The sequence below is a fragment of the Sphaeramia orbicularis genome, chromosome 5 (assembly GCF_902148855.1).
Source record: "Sphaeramia orbicularis chromosome 5, fSphaOr1.1, whole genome shotgun sequence".
NCBI lineage: Eukaryota > Metazoa > Chordata > Actinopteri > Kurtiformes > Apogonidae > Sphaeramia > Sphaeramia orbicularis.
Window position 1 is genome coordinate 52428206 of NC_043961.1, and position 19598 is coordinate 52447803.

Here is a 19598-nt window from a genome sequence, read left to right on the forward strand (position 1 = left end):
GCAGCTTCAGCTTCACAGTTTGTCATGTCTTTTATGTATTGTGATTGTCTCTCTCAACTCACCACATATTTTTTATTAGTAAGTTTTATTTTTATCAATTACTAGAAATTTCAGGCGACCCCGTTTGAACTCCAGGCGTACCCCACGTAGGGTCCCAACCCCAAGGTTGAAAAACACTGGATTAGATTAATATGCTCGGTAATATTTTAACAGGTTGAGGCAGATCTGTGAAGAGTTGCAAAACATGACCATATTAATTAAACTGGTTAATGTTTTTTTCCAAGACAGAAGTTTTCCTAAAGATCAGTTATATCTAAAAATCCTGTATATTGTCTTGTTATCTTGACTATCTTTTTTATTAGTATGTATTAGTTTTATTCATTATTTTCTACAAGCTGTTATGGCAGGAATTGCAACACAATAACCTTTTAAATATGCATATTAGATGTAACAATAAAGTAATATATTATTTTGTCTTGTTGGATGAATATTATTGTTTGCCATCATGGTTTTCACAGGTGAACATTACATACAACTTCACCAGTTACATTGGTTGCAGCTACACCTGGAACCACTAGAGGTCACTATTTCATTTCCTTTTACAAGCACCACAAGCTCAAAGTGCCACAATTTCTACAGGTTATTAGTGATTTTTAAACAGGAATTTGTTTTTGAGTAAAGGCATCACACACATTTCTTGAAAAGTCAAAACAAGATCAGAGTGGTTCCATTATGACTCAAGTTGTGAAGATCAATTTTCGAATGTGCACAGAACGCCTCCTTCAAAAGCACAGTCGTTTACTGTTTTTAGACCTTGACGGTTAATAGTCCCGTAATGTGTTGTGTCGAGGACAGAAAAAGAAATATGAAGGAAATATTTTTTGCAGTATTTCATCTGGGTGACTCACATAATGGGACAACAAGTTCACACAACACCTGTTGAAATTACAGACTCCGACCCACCATCTGTTGGTCGCTTTTCAACGCAAGAAGCATGCTTTTTAGTGACTCAGAGCTGGATCATTCACAGTGAGGCCTGAAATATTTAACATGACGGCTGCATAATATGGAAAGGTCAGACAAGTCATTGCCATACTGCTGTGTGAATCAGATGTATCTCAGTGTGTATGTAGTAAAATGTAAAATAGTAAAAGGTGTTAAATCATGTGGTGCTGTTAAAGTATTAGTTGATCAGATGAGTTTAAACTCCATGACAGTTAAATATAATTGGAAGCTTTTGACCTTGAATTACAGATGTATTTGATAAATCTGTGGTGAATCAAAGAAATAAACCATTTTTCGTAAAAGGCAGTTACAATCATGGAAAATTATTAAATACTATTGATGGTTTAGTGTCAAATTCTGTTGACTATAATGAAATTATGCTTCATTTAAGTGTTATTTATCCATACATGACTACACAGTTTTCACCATCTTCTGACATTTTTCTTCATGTGATACCTTTTTAGTCTAATAAATGTGTTGCTGTTCTTATCAACTCTAATCATAGTGTCCCTGTTGCTCATAAACACCAACTTTTTAAACCTTTAAAGCCCATTTTAATGTCAGATTTTAGCGAGAGATACTCCCCCAACTTCTTAGCTCTTTAAAAATATAATAAACACCAACTTAAATGATATAAACCTGAGTGAAAATGTACTTTAGAAGTTGAAAAAATATCCTGCCAGGCCTCTATACTGTGTATTTTATTTTTTATTTTGCTGTCTACTCTAGCAGAACAATATAACATATGGAGGTCACAAAAAGTACATGTTTTTAAGAGAAAAAAGTCATTTTTAGTACTTCCTGAGTTTCATTAAGGTTTACCATTATTCATCATCTCTGCAGCAGTCATACTCCAGTTAGAGGGCAATGTATTGAATATTCATCAAACTGTATGTGTCATGTCTCAAGGGGCTGGTTTACACTCTTATCTGAATGCAGGAAGGATTCTTGTAACCCTGTTCCTCAAGCATTGATTCACACATAATCCAAGTCTGGTAGGACAGCAGTCAGTCGTTCGCTTCTGCATACTAATCACTCTTGAAATACTGCAGGATTTGGACCCCAGCAGACTTCAGGACACCTTCAAGAAGAATTTGTTGGCTGCGTAATGCTCACAATATCCCTTTCATAAACCATTCTGAGCCACAAACAGTGTGAATGCTTTACGGACACTTAGGGATAGTGTTTCTGATAAAATGTCCTTCATACATACCCACGTAATGCTCCTTTTATTTCAAGTGCTAAAAAAAGGTGTCACATCGTGTTTGTGGTGAGTGGAAATATATTTTGTTATTTATTACTCGATATAGAGAGAACTTCATTTCTGTGCTATTATTCATTTGTCATTTATAGAAGTAAATGTTGATTAAAAACAGAAATATGAATATCAATAAGCCCATTTTTGCACAAGGAGCAAACATAACACACAACAAAATGCATCCAATAATAACCGCAGTGTACCTGTGGCTTTTGGGTCCTGGTTTGAAGTCATTGTTGAGTTGATGGTTGTCCTTTTTATTGCTATAAGGCAAAGGAAAAGGAGGAATACATTAATTTGTTAATGTCAGTCAGAGTCACTTTTCAAAAGTCAGACACTCAACAAACAAAACCATCAAACTGTCAATCAGAAAAGCTGCTCTTGATCTTTAAAGACTTATCCTCCTGACATTTTGCTGTCATATAATGTCAGCTAAGTCGCATCATTTATTCGTTTTGTTTCTGGGAAATGGCTGGTAGTGTTAGCAAGCGTTTAAACAGTGACAGGTGCTTTATATTAACATTTAAGATTCATCAACCTGAGCAACACTTACTAAACATTCTTGCTCTTTTTTTGTATTGTTTTTTTTCTGTTCAGACCTCAGAGCAGATTTTCTCAGCCTTTGGTTTGACACATAACAGTCTGTCAGTATGTAGATCCACTATACAGACACAGGAACACTTCACACATACAGCTTGTCGGACGTACCATTCTTGTTGATAAGAAATATTGTGATAAAAATGTCAATGATTAACACTATCAATGTCGTATATATATATATATATATATATATATATATATATATATATATATATATATATATATATATGTATATATATATATATATTTTTTTTTTTTTTTCTTTTTTTACTTTTAAGCTTAAAGCCTGATTTTTGTTTCCTCGTCAGTGATGGTTAGTTGGGGTTTAAAATTATTATTTATGGTCAGAATGTGACAGATATTTGACATCAATTACGTATAATGATAAAAAAAAATCAAGTAAATAAAGCAAACTGAAGCATTTTGCAAGCGTAGATAAAGATGTAAACAAAACTGACCCTAAAGATGAAGTAAAAACATTTATTTCTCTGGTATTTATGGCAGTATAAAATTATGTCATGACACTTGTCCTTGTGGTTTTTTCGCCCAGCTCCCTGTTAGCAATTCAGTATGTACATATAGTGTAATATTATTGTACATTTTCTTCAAAAAACACTTAATTTTCAGGGGAAAGTCATATATTGAAGAACTGATGAGTGCCGTTAACAGACATATTTACATTCCACTAACTGGATGAATATTAACTATTAATTATTTTGAGCTCCATTTATGGTCATGACTCAACTTGACCCATTTCTGTTACTGGTGTGGTCGTGGCAGACCTATATATGGGGTCATGGGCTGGAAAAGGTCGGGAAGAGCTGCCCCGGACCTTCTCCTCGTGTATCATGTACATTTCAGTATGACATCAGCCTGTCAAAGGGGGGATGCTTTAACTTCTGCGTGACTCGTGCAGACAGTTGGCCTGCTGGGACACTGTAAATGAGGAATGTGAAATCCCACCTAGAGGCTGACTCTGCCCAACTGCCTGGGGAGTCAAGTAGCTGTGCCAGCAAGTTAACTGCTTTGGATCCAAACATAGACAGAGCCAGAATGTCTGTGTATCAAACTGCTAAGCTGATGGACGTATCTGTAAATCTCTTTTATGCAACCAAACTCTTAAAAGTGTGTTTTGCATCCTGTGTCTGATTCGGTATGAAGTTGTTAACTACCAGCAAGTCATAGCAAAGAAAGTGACCATGTTGATTTATTTCGTTTTGGTCAGCGAATAAAAAAACAGGCCGTGCCTTTTAATTAGGAATCCGAAAACTAAAATTTCCCTCTGAGGTCGAAGTGAAATTAGTTTTATTTAAGCCCTCGGTCTTTGGCTTGGCAGTGAACTACAGTTGACTTTGATCTAGTTTGATGGTTTGGTTCACAAGTCCTTCAGGTCAGTACAAGAGGATGATCAAGATCAGAAACACTTAATGCGGGGTATTTTTAATCTTGCACTTAGTTTAGTCACTTTCTGAGTGTCTTCAGGCTGAGAGGCTTTTAATTAGAACAAAATGAGCTGTAAATCAAGATTACAGCCATGAGGGTTTTTACATGCTTCTTTAATTTTTAGGACCGTAGGAACACTGATAAATGTGAAAAATCATATCTGACCTTGAATATCTACAACCCTACATAAAATTTGGATTACGTCTTTTACGTGTCTGATTGTCTGGTGGTGAGCTGATCAGAGGCTCCTGCTATATTGTCTGTTAGACATGGGGAGACAGGTCATACTCCTCACTGACCTATGCTATCATCAGCATTACTGGATAGTCACAAGAGCTACACTCATATTTTTCATTTTTGCTGCTAGATATCACAGGTTTTCACCACATTATAGTTGTTCTCATAAGGGCTAACTTTTAAGTGTAAGTGGCACTTGTGTCGATGAGGCTTTAAAATGAGTGCAAAGAATAATGAGGTTTCAAAAGGACCTAAAAACTAATGATAGATTTGTCAAAATTAGCTGATTTCAGTTTTTCTAGTATGACTCACTGGCTGAAATTGCCCTGGATAAAGCTGACAAATCAATTTGAAATTTTTGATTACAAATTTAATAAAATAAGACGAAAAAAATAAACAAGTTAGTCAGACTTACCTTTCAGTTCTTCGCTGTCTACATTCAACTATACGTCTTCAGCTTCAACTCTTCTCACTATCTGATATTTCTAAGGTGACGCCCCTTCTTAGTCGGTAATAAAATTTTGGATTGCATGACCCTTACATGGATGAAGTGTGGTTGGTAAAAACCCATATTATAGCGGTGGTAAAGGGTGAAGGTTCTTCTTACTCATCCCCTATGAAAGTGATCGCTTTGCAGTGTGAACTTGAAATACATTATGACTGTTCATCCAATCTGTTATTGGATGTATCAGTCAACAATTTTCCTCCATCACAGACAATGTAGAAACACCAGCAGCATCACATACTAATGTCATAATTCCCCCCTGTTGGATTGAATAAAAGGGAAGAATTCTAGCACAATATATTAATGTCAGTGCCATTAGTTACACATTATATTACATAGACTTTATGATTTATAGATCCACAATAGATATAAGCTAGGATATCCCATGTGAGTGTTTAACCAAAAGCCCTTCATTGGCAGATTCACAAGTTCACCAGTAATACGATCACTATACTGTGGATTTTACTGGCCAATAAACATTAACATGAGACCTTTTATTCTGTAAAATAATCTCCAGATGGTATAACCGAATTGGCCGTTCCAATTAGTCTTTAAAAATATTAACAGGAATTCTCACTGCATGCCGACAGTATTTGCTGTGTCACAGTGGACCTGTAGCATTATAAAAAGATGGTTACTCATGATGCGGCGGTGTGTTGTGCTCATAGCACTGAACAACTTTTTGGCTTTCATATTGTCAGAGGTTAAACTAGCGTGACTTATCTAAACGGTTTGAATAGTCACCCCGACCTCATAAAGGGACTGTGACATAACTTCAAGAAAAGCCTGATGACATGAGTGGGAAATAAACACAAACACCTCTGACCTGGCAGAGGAAATTAGGTAAGCACTTCTACATGAAGAGAATACCTACACATCAGTCAATCATCACCTCAAATTGATTTGGAAAGGAGCTGATTTTACAGGCATTAGTGTTGTCCCATAAAGTCACAACACAATATGTCTTTTTCAACTCGGGCTGTAGCAAAACCTTGTAACCTGAAAAAAAAAAAATCAGAGCAGAGTTTCTTACCCACTGGTTTGGTACCTCTAAAAAAATCAACTAATATGTGTATATCTAACTATACTTAGAGCAACGGTAGGCAATAAAACTCCTATCTCTGCCAGTGAACAGGTCAACAACCTGTGGAAGAAGAGGATCAGCGAAAGACGATGGATTCACCACCACCACCAGACAGACGCTGAAATGGAGACCCCATGACACAAGAAAATTAGACCAGGAGGGTAAAGAATGGATGGAACCGCAGTCATCAAACAGTTCATGGAATACCTGCGCCAGAGGACTCTGATGGACTGAGGTAAACAGCTACTGGTCTTTGAGAATCTACAGGTGTAAGTAAACTTTATTCATATTGCACTTTTGGGTTACACTTAGATGTTTTTATGACTGAAAACAGTTATTTTGACGACTAATTGATGGATACCTTTGTTGATAAAAAGCAAGAAATGGAAATTTCCGCTCAATTAATTATTTGGGACAGATCTTCATGTTTTCACTTTCATCCTCTGAACTGTTGATATTTCTGCCTGAAAAATGAGGTGAATAACTGATTAGTATTGTTTGTTTTTCAGCTATTACTTGCAACCCAAGTTCAAACCCAAATTTCCATTTTTAAATGTCACTGTAGGGACAGTGCATAATTATCTCACATCTGTCACCTTCATGCCATCAGATACAGTAGATATTGTCACCTCAGAACGGTTACAGTGAATTCATGCCACTTATTGTTGGCACAGACATCATGCACCAGAAGTGAAATCAGGTTGGTTTGATTATCCTTTCAGTATGATGTAGTATGTTATGTGGGAAAATGTACACGTCACCTTCTTCACCATTTATGAAAGGTCAGACTGAAAGGTCTCTTATCAGTGGTAACTTGACAGTAGATGTAAAAAGCACTAAGCAGGAGGTCTTCTTGCAGACAATTTACTGGGTGGCTGAGCTGGATATAAATGGAAATGTAATAAAATTGTGCACATGATCCATAGGTGCTTAATGTGGTACTGTATGTGTGGTGTGGGAGCCACACGCTGCAGGAAACACATGTTGGACTGGAAACATCTGTTGTAAAAAATATTTTCATTCATTACTGTTTCTTAGTCATTCACACATTATTCAATATCTGTTTTTCAGATATTAAGTTTATAATTTTTGTAATACACTACACAGAGTTCTCAACTTTTAAAATAGTAATTCCAATCACAAGTAATTGTATTTACTAATGTGTTTAAACTGTAGTTGTTCATTTAATTATGAGTATAGTTTTCTTGTTTTAGAGGAAAATAGATGTCATGGTCATGCAGAGCTAGAATGCTAGGAGAGTAATGAGGAGGAGGAGATAAATCAGTTCGTATAACTCACAACTCTGTCTCAACGGGCCTCACTATCTGTACAGTAAATAAACCCCCTGTCCTTAGACATGTGGCTTGAAACAAGACAAAAAAACAAACAAACAAACACAAAAATAAAAAATAATAAATCTCAAGAGGGGCCAAGCAAGACATTCAACACACAGTGCGTACGAGGAGGACAATTGTATCAGATGGATCAGAACCACAGTGGAGGCTGAGCAGAGAGTTCAACCCAACTGGAACCACTGTGATCTGACCTCTGAGTAGGCCTATCATAGTTAGTGATCATTAGCCAATGTTGCAGTAATGGAAAGACTTCATATTGGAAAAAAAGGAAAAGATTATCCTCTGAAAGATGACCGGGCTGCTGTGGAAGCCCCCCGCTGTTCATACTAAAACCGGAGGCTGCTACTGTGAACATGGTGGTGGTAAATGGACTAAATTAGACCGCAAGAAATACTAAACGATGTAACTGCAGATAGCGCCATATTCAGTAATATTCAGACGGAGGGACTTGTCTACGCTGGATCATGTATTACAGCACAACTGAATCTGGATGAAACAAGTCTACAATGGGCCATTTAGCAAATATCAAGACAATTTAAGAACAGTGCAGCTAAGTACTATAATGTGAATTTATTACCAGCACTGTTCAGACACGTTATGTTGATGTATTACAGCACTGTTTATTGTGCTTCACTATATTGACTGCTCTAGATCTATTTCTCATATTGTCTGAGTTTTGGAGCCGCCTGATGCAGCCGCTAAGCACATTTGTATTTTTACTGATGAGGCTGCCTTTCATCAAGCCAAAAGAACGGGACGGAGACTGAACATTATTGGCCAGTGTGTCGTCGTGAATGTTTTCGGACAGCATGAAGGGAATGGGAAAGTGTTAGCCAGTGAGACATACTCCATTAGTCTGGCCAGTCATCCGGTTTTCTCAGTGTATCCAGTACTGAGAAAACAGTCTGGAATTGGGCCAGTCGCTGTGAAATAAGCACAATCTATTCTATACCAAACCAACCGTAAGTCTGGTGGGCGGGTGTTTTGCAGTGCGTCATACACACCAACTTCTGTTTGTCACAAGTCAAAGTCAGTCCTGAGTCCGCACATCTCTTTATAACTGTTGTCGGTTGTTTACTTGATTTAAAAATAAGGATAGAATTACAGATTACACCCTGTATTCTTAAGTTTCCCTGACAACGGGTTATCTGGGATTGTTTTTTTTTTTTTTGTGTGTGTGTTTTTTAACTTGTCTCGTCCAGCATCATAACAGCAGAATGGTAGTCTGGCTGCCGTTTGGTGCTGAACTAATTTGATTTGCCAAGGGAAACTTCATAAAGTATATGAGGCTCCCCTTGATATTCTATTGTTTTTATTATGACTTTTGTTGAACCACATTTTGATGCTGGACCTGACATGGAGAAGGGGGGTGGGTGGGGGGGGAGAAGACAGTGGCAAAGACCCTCACAACAAAATATCAATAATATAAACAATAACAACCATGGTGATAATTATAATTACATATCAGGGATTGGTTTACTTGGCGCCTGTTAGTCCCGCCTTCATACTTGGATTCAAGCCTCGCGATTCCAGACGGATTTCTCATTGAGAAAGACGGATGACTGGCCAGGCTAATTCTCAATCACCACCCCAACCTTTGCCAGTATCTTTATCACCATGTTCCCAGACACATTACGTGGCATCCTCATTCAGTTCAGGTATGTTTTCCACTGGACTGACCAACTTCGATTTATTGTTCGGTACTTCTCACCATAGTCCATGAACATTAGTCATTTCTAAATCTAACTGAAAATGTCATTTGCCTTGTTGATGTATACAACTGCCATCTCCTTGGACACATGTCTCCTCTCCAGGCAACTGAGGATGTTGTGAAGTTGACGTGGGGCTTTTGGCGATTCAATCAGTCTCTCTAGAAGAATCTTTTCCTGCTGTTTAGCCTGGGAGAACATCACTTATGATGGAGATGAGGTGCTGTGGCCAGACTATAATAGTCTGATCATTTTTTGCATTTGTTTGTCTGTGTGTGTTCAGAGGTTTGGAAAAATAATGCACATTCACATATTCCCCTCTGGTGTACTGAATGCTTTCCCTGATTTCCTTCTTAAAGAAGTTTATGACTTTCATCACTATTTTTTTTTCTAATTTGTAAAACCTGAGTGATAGCCTAATTATCACTAATCCATTAGTCTTTCCGTGCTTATGCACCTGAATAACTTCCCTCACAGTAAATAACTTCAAAGATAACTCTATCATAAACACAGTCCGCTTGTTTACATAACAAACCAAAACGTTACTCGGGCCTTTTCGGAAATTTTGTTTGCAAAGTGCATTGTGGGAATAGGAATTCCATGTAGCAGCAATGTGGCTGTCTCTTCGTGAGTGCTGAACCCAAATGTCGCCTTTATCTCCATCCACCGACTATACTCATTCTTTAAAACAACCCTGGTGGACTGAAACTGTGGCTCGTTTTCTTGTTGAATCTGTGAGAAACGGCTTTCGCTTGGTAGCCATTCCCACAATGCACTTCGCTACAAAATTTCCGAAAAGGCCTGAGTGACATTTTGGTTTGTTATATAAACAAGTGGACTGTGTTTATGATGGAGTCATCTTCGAAGTTATTCACCGTGAGGGAAGTGATTCAGGTGTGTGAGCACAGAAAGACTAATGGATTAGTGATAATTAGGCTATCACTCAGTATTTACAAATCTGAAAAAAAAAAATGTGATGAAAGTCATACGCTGCTTTAAATACAAGTGTTTCAGTGTACTATGGAACACTGTGTTCTTGTTACTGTATTGAACTGTATTAATTTCTATACATTTTGCTGTTATTTTACTTCCACAACTAAGTTTAATTTGTAATATTCCAGCTCATTATAGTATACACTGAAAATGTAAAAGCAATAACCCACTGAGCTATTCATAGTGGTGTTATGTGTTGATGTTTTGGTTGGTAGAAAGATTTATTCATATGACAGCATGTTTTTCATTCTATTGCAGAGAAAGAAAAACATTTTGGAGAGCGATAAAATCAAATTTGAAGCAGTTGTTTACTTTTTCTACAGATTTGCATTTTGTTTTAGACTTTTGAGAAAATGAGCTAAAGATTCAGAAAGTGTGTGCAAACATTTATGAAAAGCTGTAGTAATGGTAGATTCACAGATTAAAGAGACGAGTACACAGCATTTAATTTGTTGATTTATTGCAGTCATAAGAGTTTTGTCCTAATGATTTTCTGAAAAGAAAAACTGACAGATGAATTTGCCATTTTATTCATCTCTTTCCTCATGCTGTTCACATTCCTAAATCAATAGCATCAATCAATAGCATTTCAAAGAAATATGGTGTTGTTTAGACCTTTTAAAATGATTTTACCAGCAGATTTTAGCAAAAGCAAACAATTTCAGCTCATTCTCCATGGAAACAAGATCCTTCTTCATTCATTCTCCAGATTGTATTCGTTTCTCCAGAGAATCTCAGCAAGAAGAAAAGAGCTGTTACTTTAATCTGTGGAGGAAAAGGAGCAAAGCAAAATATTTCTTGTAAGAATATAGTATCAAACATACCTTTATAAATGAAATGGCCTCTTAAGTTCATCTTACCTCTAACAATAAGTTTAGTGGAGCATTCTGCTTGGCCCAAAGAGTTAAAGGCAACAACTTTATATTCACCGCTGTCCTTTTGTCTGACTCTGAGAATATATAAGGAGCACACACCAAATGAGTTGGTTATATAATAGTTTTTATCAGAGTTGATGCAGATGTCGTTGAGGAACCAGGAGACGGTGGGGGTGGGGCATCCTCGCACAGCACACGTCATATAGAGTTGGTAACCCTTAGGTGGTGTGTGAACTTTCAGAGGGACCAAGATGGACGGAGGCCTCTCAAAGTTGATGTCCACAGAATTTACTCCATTTGTTGCAATTGGAACTTAAGAAAAATCAAAGAGGGGAAATTAGTTAGTTTATAAAATGGATTGTGTTATTGCTACTTTAACTGAAACAGTGTCAGCTTGACTATCATTGGACAAGGACAAGAACAAAGTGATTACATACAGCACTAATAAACATAACGTGCTGTGTACTTTTAATACCCCTTGGCCAAATATAGTGTAAGATTCTGTTGAAAGTTACTGCCCTATAATTTAGATTAGACTGTCTTTGTGTAAAACTTTTTACATACATATTTATATTTGAAAGTACTCAGATATTATAAGTGCACAAGGTTTTTTGACCTTGAAAAAGTAGGTCAAGGTGACCTATTTTCACTAGGTTTCTGTTCCATGCCAAGATGCATCCACAGTATAAGTTTGGTGCAGATATGTCAATGCATTCTTCAGATAATGCGATTATGTTGTTAAATGGATAGACAGACAGACAGACTGACAACAAAACTATGACAATACCCCTTCGACCTAAAGCTGGCTGAGGGGTAAACACCAGGGATTCACTGATTTATGAGGCAAACATTTGCTTTTCTGACTCCCACTAGCAAATAAGATGACAGTCATCAATGCTGGTGGTCGATGTTTACCGGTTGTTATGTATTAGCTCCCTCACTGGCAACAGCTTTGCCATGTCATCTGAGTGAAGTCTCAGTATGCTGCTAAGTAGTTGTTAGTGTCTTATCTGAATGACTCATGTTGTGTACAGAAGTTCATTTATGTAAAGTGAGTTCAGTCGTGATGATGATTGGCAGGCTATCGGTTAGGATGTTGGCTATCATGCTAGTGGTTATGAACAAAAGAACAGGAAAACAAAGTAATCAAGCAAATGTCAGACCCACCATTGGCTTAAAATCAAATTGTTGCTTTATACAGATTTATAAAGATGGGCACCATGTCCTCCAGCTGTGCAAAAATGAAGCCAAATCCTGCAGTTAGAAGACTCCGAATTCATGTGAAGCAATTTGGATCCAGATTCTTTGCAGTAGAGACACAGGGACATCAAGTCCTAAGGCTAGCTGCCTGATTGGTTTGCTGATTAGTTTCTAGCTGGATGCTTGAGAGTTCTTGGATCAGGACTGGTCATTATAGGGACCAATCATCCATATTTATGACATTAAATACCCTATTAAAAACAAACTAATTAAAGAGATGCAATTTGATCATAAATTACTCCCAAGAAAGAAATCCAAGTAGAAGGGCAGAAATTACCTATGGGAAAATGAATTGGATATGTACTTGGAGCTTTTAGTTCAACGAAAGTCCCATTGAATAACAAGAAATGAGTGGAACCTGTGATCTGTACTGGTCCAGCTTGCAGAAATCGAGGTATTTTGGCTTCACTTGCAGTGTTGGGAGTAACACGTCACTTTTGCTGTAACGCAGTAGAGTAAGGCATTACTAATTAATTTTCAGTAATGAATGTTTAATAGCACTTGTGGTGCAACACACTTTTTACCCATAATTTAATTGCTCCAGTGAAGAAAAACAACAAAAAACAGCAAGACCGTGAGACCTTAAGGAATCAAAAATGTGTCTGTTAAGTTCTATTTCCTGTTGGTGTTCAGCCAATGTGTGAAGATGGCAGAAGACAGTACACTGGCCACATGGACGTATGCTCATTACTAAGTCTAACCCTGCTTTCAAGAAGCTAGTTAGCATGATCCCTGTGATCAGCAATGACAAGGTAAACTAACGTTTCTATGACTAGTTAGAATTCTTCATCAATTGTGGATTTATCTACTGGCGTCCTCTGCACAGCGTCTCCTGTTTGAACATGTAAAATGTTGAAAAAAATGCAAGTGTTCCTCCTGGGATTCGAACATCGGAGACCGTAGCATTACTTACCGAGCTATCCGTCCACATGTACTTAGAGGTGCAAATTTATGCGTCCCAAGGCTCTACTATCTCTTGGGGTTATTATTTGACTTTGAAGGGGGGGGTTCTACGGTGTGTGCACCATTTATAACGACAGTCCGCATGTAACTCAAAAGTAATACAGGAATCATTACACATTACAATTCTGAGACAGTAATATTGTAAGGTAAGGAATTACTTTTAACTAGGGTTGTCAAACTTAACACGTTAATGCAGATTAATCCATCATCATGATTAATCTGATTAAACATTTTAACACAATACACCCGTCTGCAGCGCAGAATGACTGAACAAAGCATTTTGGGCAGTCTGATCAAGTAGAGTTACTGTTGCGCATGCACAAATGAGCAGTTGATCCAGTAGTGACAGGCAGCAGAACCCACCAATAAATATGGAAGACGCTAAACAGCACATTGGCCCTCTGGATGGGAAATTTGAGTACAAAAAAACATGACGGAACAGCTGTTTCAGGTTGTTTAGTTGAAACTGTTGAAGGTGTTTAATAAACACGTTATGTGCATATATATTCCCTTCTTTCTTGAGTCTGTTTGCTCATGCAAAATTTCGAAATTAATCCACAGCAACACTTTGATTAATCTGATTAAAAATTGTTATAGTTTGACAGCACTACTTTTAACTAACAGTAACAAGTAATCTGTAATGTATTACAGTTTGGGAGTAACTTGCACAGCACTGTTCACTTGTGAAGAGATGTGACTGTGTCTTTTAGGGTATGCTGTGTTAGAGTACTTGACTGTGATTGGTCAGGGATTTGGCACAGATTATTGTTACTATAGCAGGTATAACATCAAAACATACAGTATTTGATGCTTAGACATTATTGAGGTTAGTTTTATTCCACAAAACAAACACAGTCTAGTGGAACCAGGTGACTGAAAATAAACAACTGTGTCATTTGACCACAGTGCAGTTTTAATAGACAGTCAACATCTGAACCAATAAAATAGCACTTGAACTATCATGTGCAGTATGCAGTTCGGTTTATCCTAATATAAAAGTTAATAACCCACCTCTATTGCTGTTGACACCCCATGTGGGTGACTGAGAGGGATCTGAGAGGCCCATATCGTTCTTGGCATAGACTCGAAAATGGTATTCTGTCCCAGGAAGAATGTTATTGGCTGTGTATGTGGTGGTGGAGAGGCGGTCTGCCACAGTCTTCCACAGTCTGTTGTTGGAGTCGCGCTGAGACACCACGTAATACAAACGGTCATCAAGTTCTTGGTCGGGAGAGGGAGCCCATGATACTAACACTCTGCCATGGACTGTTTGCTCCAGCTCCACTGGCCCTGGACTCTTGGGTTCATCTAGTCACAAGTAAAAGGAAAATGTTGATTGTGTTGTGGAGAGAGAAAGAAACCAGTAATTAAACAAATGTATTAGTTTAGACTAGGGTTCGGAATCTTAACTGTAAGGCCGATATGATATGCATCTTGATACACCATCTCCGATCCGATATATTAAAGGTATGTGTGATGGCATCTCGTGATATGATACAATACGATTCACACCCAAATCACAATACAGAGCGATTAAGCACATTCTGATTCAACACATTCATTCTGGTAAAAGAATATGTAGTGCAATTTAATGAGATTGATTATTTATTTATCAAATAAAACCATGACTTTTCACAAACTGGCTTTTGTGCAATTTCAGAACACGTGACACATACAGTCAAAGTAATATAGAAAAAGTGAGGACGCCCCCTTTAAATCTTTGTTTACCATATAAATATCTGGGATTCTGATTTCTTTTTGTAACAATACTAAGATATGGAGCACATATACCAGAAGAGATTAAACTAAAGAAATGCTTTTTAAAATATGTTGGTAAATTCAGTATATTTGGGAAGAAAAGTTGGGATACTTTTCTGTTCATTATTCTTTCCAATGCCTAAAATGCAGATTGAATGCACCTGGTTGGGTACAAACCAGTTGAAGATGGGTAGAGAGGCTTTTTCAGGATTCTGTCTTTTAAATAAGGAAGACAAGGGTGTCCTAACTTTTTCCTCATGAATAAATTATTAATTAGAATTTACCAACACATTTTAAAAAGCATTTCTTTAATTTCATCTTTCTAGGGATATTTTCTCCACATTTTAGTTAAAATAAAGATAAAAATTCCAGATATTTAGATATGGTGAAGAAAACTAAGCTGTAAAAGGGGGCATCCTAACTTTTTGCTCCTTCGGTGAATCAATATAATATTAATCCGCGGCGCTCATACTGTAGTATGCAGTGTACACAACCGTAAATCCATGGCTTATGTTAACATGAAAAGAAAAACTTTACCCAAATAAATAGTAACACTTAAATGCAATTAAAAATATATTCTATTGAATGGATCGAATTTTATCGATATAAACATTCAATAACCAATTCATCTCGATATCGTTCCAACATTTTCATTCACTTGCAGCTTCTCGACTGGTGTACTCAGATCATGCATGCACATATCGGTTTCGGTACGGTACGTTTTGGATAATCTTCGCATCCTTAGTTTAGACATAATGTGGATGCTTATCTTCCTACTCTTTTCCTGTAACGCTCATGTAATCCTATCTTCATTTCACTCACCAGGAATTTGATTTTATAATTTCTATAAGTTAATTACATTGTTGTTCCTGTGGGTTATAATATAAAAATGAAGCCTCTCATTCTATCTATTAGTATTCTCTTGTACTTGTCAGAATTTATTGACATTTAATTGGGTGAATATTAGTGTTGTTCACTGCTGCAGTTATTCTTCTCTTTGGCTAAAAGAATCACAAAATAGTGCAAGCAATTATGTTGGTTATATTCACTCTTCATTTGCAGGTTCATTAAATGTTAAAAATGTCCATTAATTCCTCATTTCAGCCAAATAATAGCTGTTTACACTCCATTATGCCCCTGTAACTCAACTTGAACTCAACCTCCTTGCCCATATTTGTAATGTAAAAGGGTGTACTGTCAATACCAGGATGATTTCTTGCAAACACATTTCAGTACAAAACAAATTAGTTTCATGACATAGCATTTAGGGGTTAATGTGTAAATCGCTTTTTCTTCTACTTACCTGTGACTCTAACCTCAATGTCAAAGGAGGCCTGACCCACAGAGTTTTTGGCTATGATGGTGTAGACAGCTGAATCTGAGCGCTTTGATGAGGGAATAACAAGCTGAGACATTCCTTCTGAATTGATAACATTAATCCAGGGGGATATTGGCTCATCATCCTTCAGCCAAGTGATCTCTGGTGGAGGTTCAGCCTGGAGATATCAAAATCAGAAAGAGGATAGAGACAAAGTTAGTCACACTGTACTAAACCAATCACTCAAGAATATGATGCAGGTGGAACAGCAGATGCACCAGATGTACACTGATACACTCATACCTCATAGTTAATTTTGACACGCACGGAATTTCCCGCTCTGACAACAATGAAGTCCTCTGGGTCTTTAAAACAAGGTCTCACTGGATAGAAGAATTTACCAAAAAAAATTTAAATCCAAACAGTTCTCTAGGTAATGAAACATTAGTATTCACAGCGAAGGGCAGTAACAACTTACTGTTGGGATTCTTTGCACACACCATTGCAGAGGGAGGGCTTGGATCGCCTGCTCCCGACTCATTGATTGCTGAAACCCTAAACTCATACTCTGCTCCCTCAGTCACATCTTTACATGCATACTTCACATCTGAAAGTAAGACAATAACATTGCTGTACAACTATAATGAGAAAATAAACTGGTTTGTAATCAAAATGTAAGGCATGCAGTGTAATGTGATAATAGAGCACTGTTTCATGACAAACCTTCAATTGGTTCATTAACTGCATTCAGGGCGATCCACTGATTTGTGTCTTTCTTTCGTTTCTCCAATTGGTAGCCAATGATTGGCACTCCTCTGTCGTCCTCAGGAGGGGTCCAGGTCAAGTTAATACAGGTCTTAGAGGCACTCACCACTGTGGGGGCTCCAGGTGGGCCAGAGAGTACTGAGAAATGATAGGTAGTGTAATTATTCAATTAAAGACTTTATTACGAGCTGAATATTAATTAAAGACATGGAATAAATTGAGGACATCAGGTATTATTACTTTAGGATTTCCCCATGTAAATCCTCTTAGACTGTGTCTATTACGGCAGTGATAAATGGTGGGTTTTCTACAGTGAATAAATGATGCCCGTGATAAATGATTTGAAACGGTCTCTAAACCGATCGAGAGGCATTTTCATTTATTACAACCTGAGGGAAATTAACATGGGATTTCCTGAAGAATGCTAAATGAGACTTCTTTTTTTCTGCACTCACTCATTACGCCCGCCATAATACTATCAGCTGTCTCCAGGGGATCGCTGATGCCCTCTGGGTTTTCTGCATAGATGCGGTAGTTGTATTTCTTTCCATGAGTTACATTTCTGTCTCTGAAGGAGGTTTTGTCAGCAGTCACATCTCCAAGTTTTGTCCACAGACTCTGTCTTGCATGCTGCCGTTCTATGATGTAGTTTGTCACAGGTGAACCGCCATCATCTTTTGGGGGGTTCCATTTTATTTCAATTACAGAAGACGTAGTTTCGACAGTTTCCACTGGACCCTCTGGTGGACCTGGCCGGTCTGTTAGAAAAAAGGGGGAGTAAATGTTAAATATGATAGTGTGAAGCTGGTGTAAGTTTTGCTTCTGCATGAAAGTGGGGAATAAAGTGGTGAGTAAAATTCAGTGTTGTATAAAGTACTGGAAAGTCATACTTGAGTAGAAGTACAGGTAGACTACCAAAAAATTACTTTGGTAGAAATTCAAGTCACCACCTGAAATGCTACTCAAGTTTAAGTATTTAAGTATCTAGTATTTACTGTACTTAAGTATATCAAGTAATCTATAATTAAATGTACTCAAGTAATGAAAGCAAAAGTACAAGTAAAAGCTAATAAAACCGAAGGCACATTTTCTTTAATTTTTTTTTGTAACGAGTAACAGTACTATTCATTAAAAATGTGTTGGAGTAGAAGTATATAATTGAGTTATGAAATGTAGTGAAGTAAAAGTGAAAGTAAACAGAATAAAAACTCAGTAAAGTGCAAATGCTCCCAAAACATACTTGAGTACCGCAGTGAATTATATTATTGCATTAGTATACAACACTGGTAAAAATCCAATCATTCTATCTGTCAGGATTTCTCATTTTTCCCCATTAAATTTCTCTATCATTTTGTACCGAGCACAATAAGCTTCGATGTGGCCTCCACAGCCCCAAATGGGTTTTTGAGTTGGATCTTTATTTCCCCTGCGTCTGTCCGCAGACAGTCTCGGAATAGCAGCCGACTGTGATTGGGTTCCTTCACGATTTTAACTCCTCCTCCGTCTTTTATCTCGGTGCCGTCCTTAAACCAACTGACCACCAAAGACTCCTGAGGGGCAAAGGGCATCTTGAAAGCAGCGTTCTGGCCCACTCTGACTATCACAGGTTTGGAGAACTTGTGTAGGTCATCCGGATCAAATTCAGGCACGTCTGTGGAAGATAAAGTGTGATTTGGTTTATTGCACTCAGACAGTTGTTTCATTTATGTACTGTAATAGAAGGGAGAACACAATACCTCCAACAGTGACCTTTCCTTGTGTGCTTAACTCCCCTGCGACAAAACGATAAACTCCTGAGTCGTCGTCTGTGCAGCTTCGAATTGCCAGTTTATGAGTGGTTCCATCTTTGGTTATACTGACAGAATCTGGGGATAACTACAGACACATCACAAATAATGACAACTGAATTCTTTCTGATATATTCAAAAATGAAAGGAGAAGGAATATAATCTAAAATCAACACCCTAGAGTCATTATTCACAGCCTTTACCGGTTCACCATCTTTGAACCAGACGCCGTCGCAGTCAATGTTCAACGTCACAATTAATTCAGCCGGCTTCCCACGAAGAGCATAAATGTCAGAGAGTCCACAGGTGATTACAGGCTCTAAGCAACATAAAACAAAGTTACTTTCCACTTTGCATATTCATGTGGAGCAAAGTTTAGTGTAGGACTACACACTGAATAAAAGCACATCAGAATAAAATCAACACATTTGCTCTTATTCCAAAGTAATGAATATCTGTTATTCATTAGTATGTCTCTGAAGTTATCGTGGTGCACCAAAATATGGAATTTCTGTTCATTAATGCAATTATTCATGTTGTTAAGTCCACTAATACAACACAGACGTGGAGCGTATATTTTAATAACTAATACAGTCCAAGGGACCAGTAACCAGTTAGTGCAGTTTGGTTCGATAATTTCTGTTCACTAATGCCATCACTTACCTTGTTAATTCTGCTACAGC

At 37.5% G+C, this 19598-nt stretch overlaps 1 protein-coding gene across 3 annotated transcripts in view; it reads right to left on the reverse strand.

Annotated features, from left to right (window-relative positions):
• Positions 1 to 10350: 10350 nt before the first annotated feature.
• The window catches only part of igfn1.4 (immunoglobulin like and fibronectin type III domain containing 1, tandem duplicate 4), a 30197-nt gene continuing 20949 nt past the window's right edge, over positions 10351 to 19598 (reverse strand). For all 3 annotated transcript variants that reach the window (XM_030133307.1, XM_030133306.1, XM_030133305.1), the window contains 11 exons: positions 19119 to 19234; positions 18865 to 19003; positions 18486 to 18779; positions 17584 to 17886; positions 17087 to 17266; positions 16842 to 16970; positions 16667 to 16746; positions 16349 to 16541; positions 14299 to 14595; positions 11050 to 11376; positions 10351 to 10954 (listed from right to left, as the gene is read on the reverse strand). In XM_030133307.1, coding sequence (XP_029989167.1) covers positions 10950 to 10954; positions 11050 to 11376; positions 14299 to 14595; positions 16349 to 16541; positions 16667 to 16746; positions 16842 to 16970; positions 17087 to 17266; positions 17584 to 17886; positions 18486 to 18779; positions 18865 to 19003; positions 19119 to 19234 — 2063 coding nt within the window. In that variant the 3' untranslated portion in view covers positions 10351 to 10949. The remainder of the gene's footprint in view (positions 10955 to 11049; positions 11377 to 14298; positions 14596 to 16348; positions 16542 to 16666; positions 16747 to 16841; positions 16971 to 17086; positions 17267 to 17583; positions 17887 to 18485; positions 18780 to 18864; positions 19004 to 19118; positions 19235 to 19598) is intronic.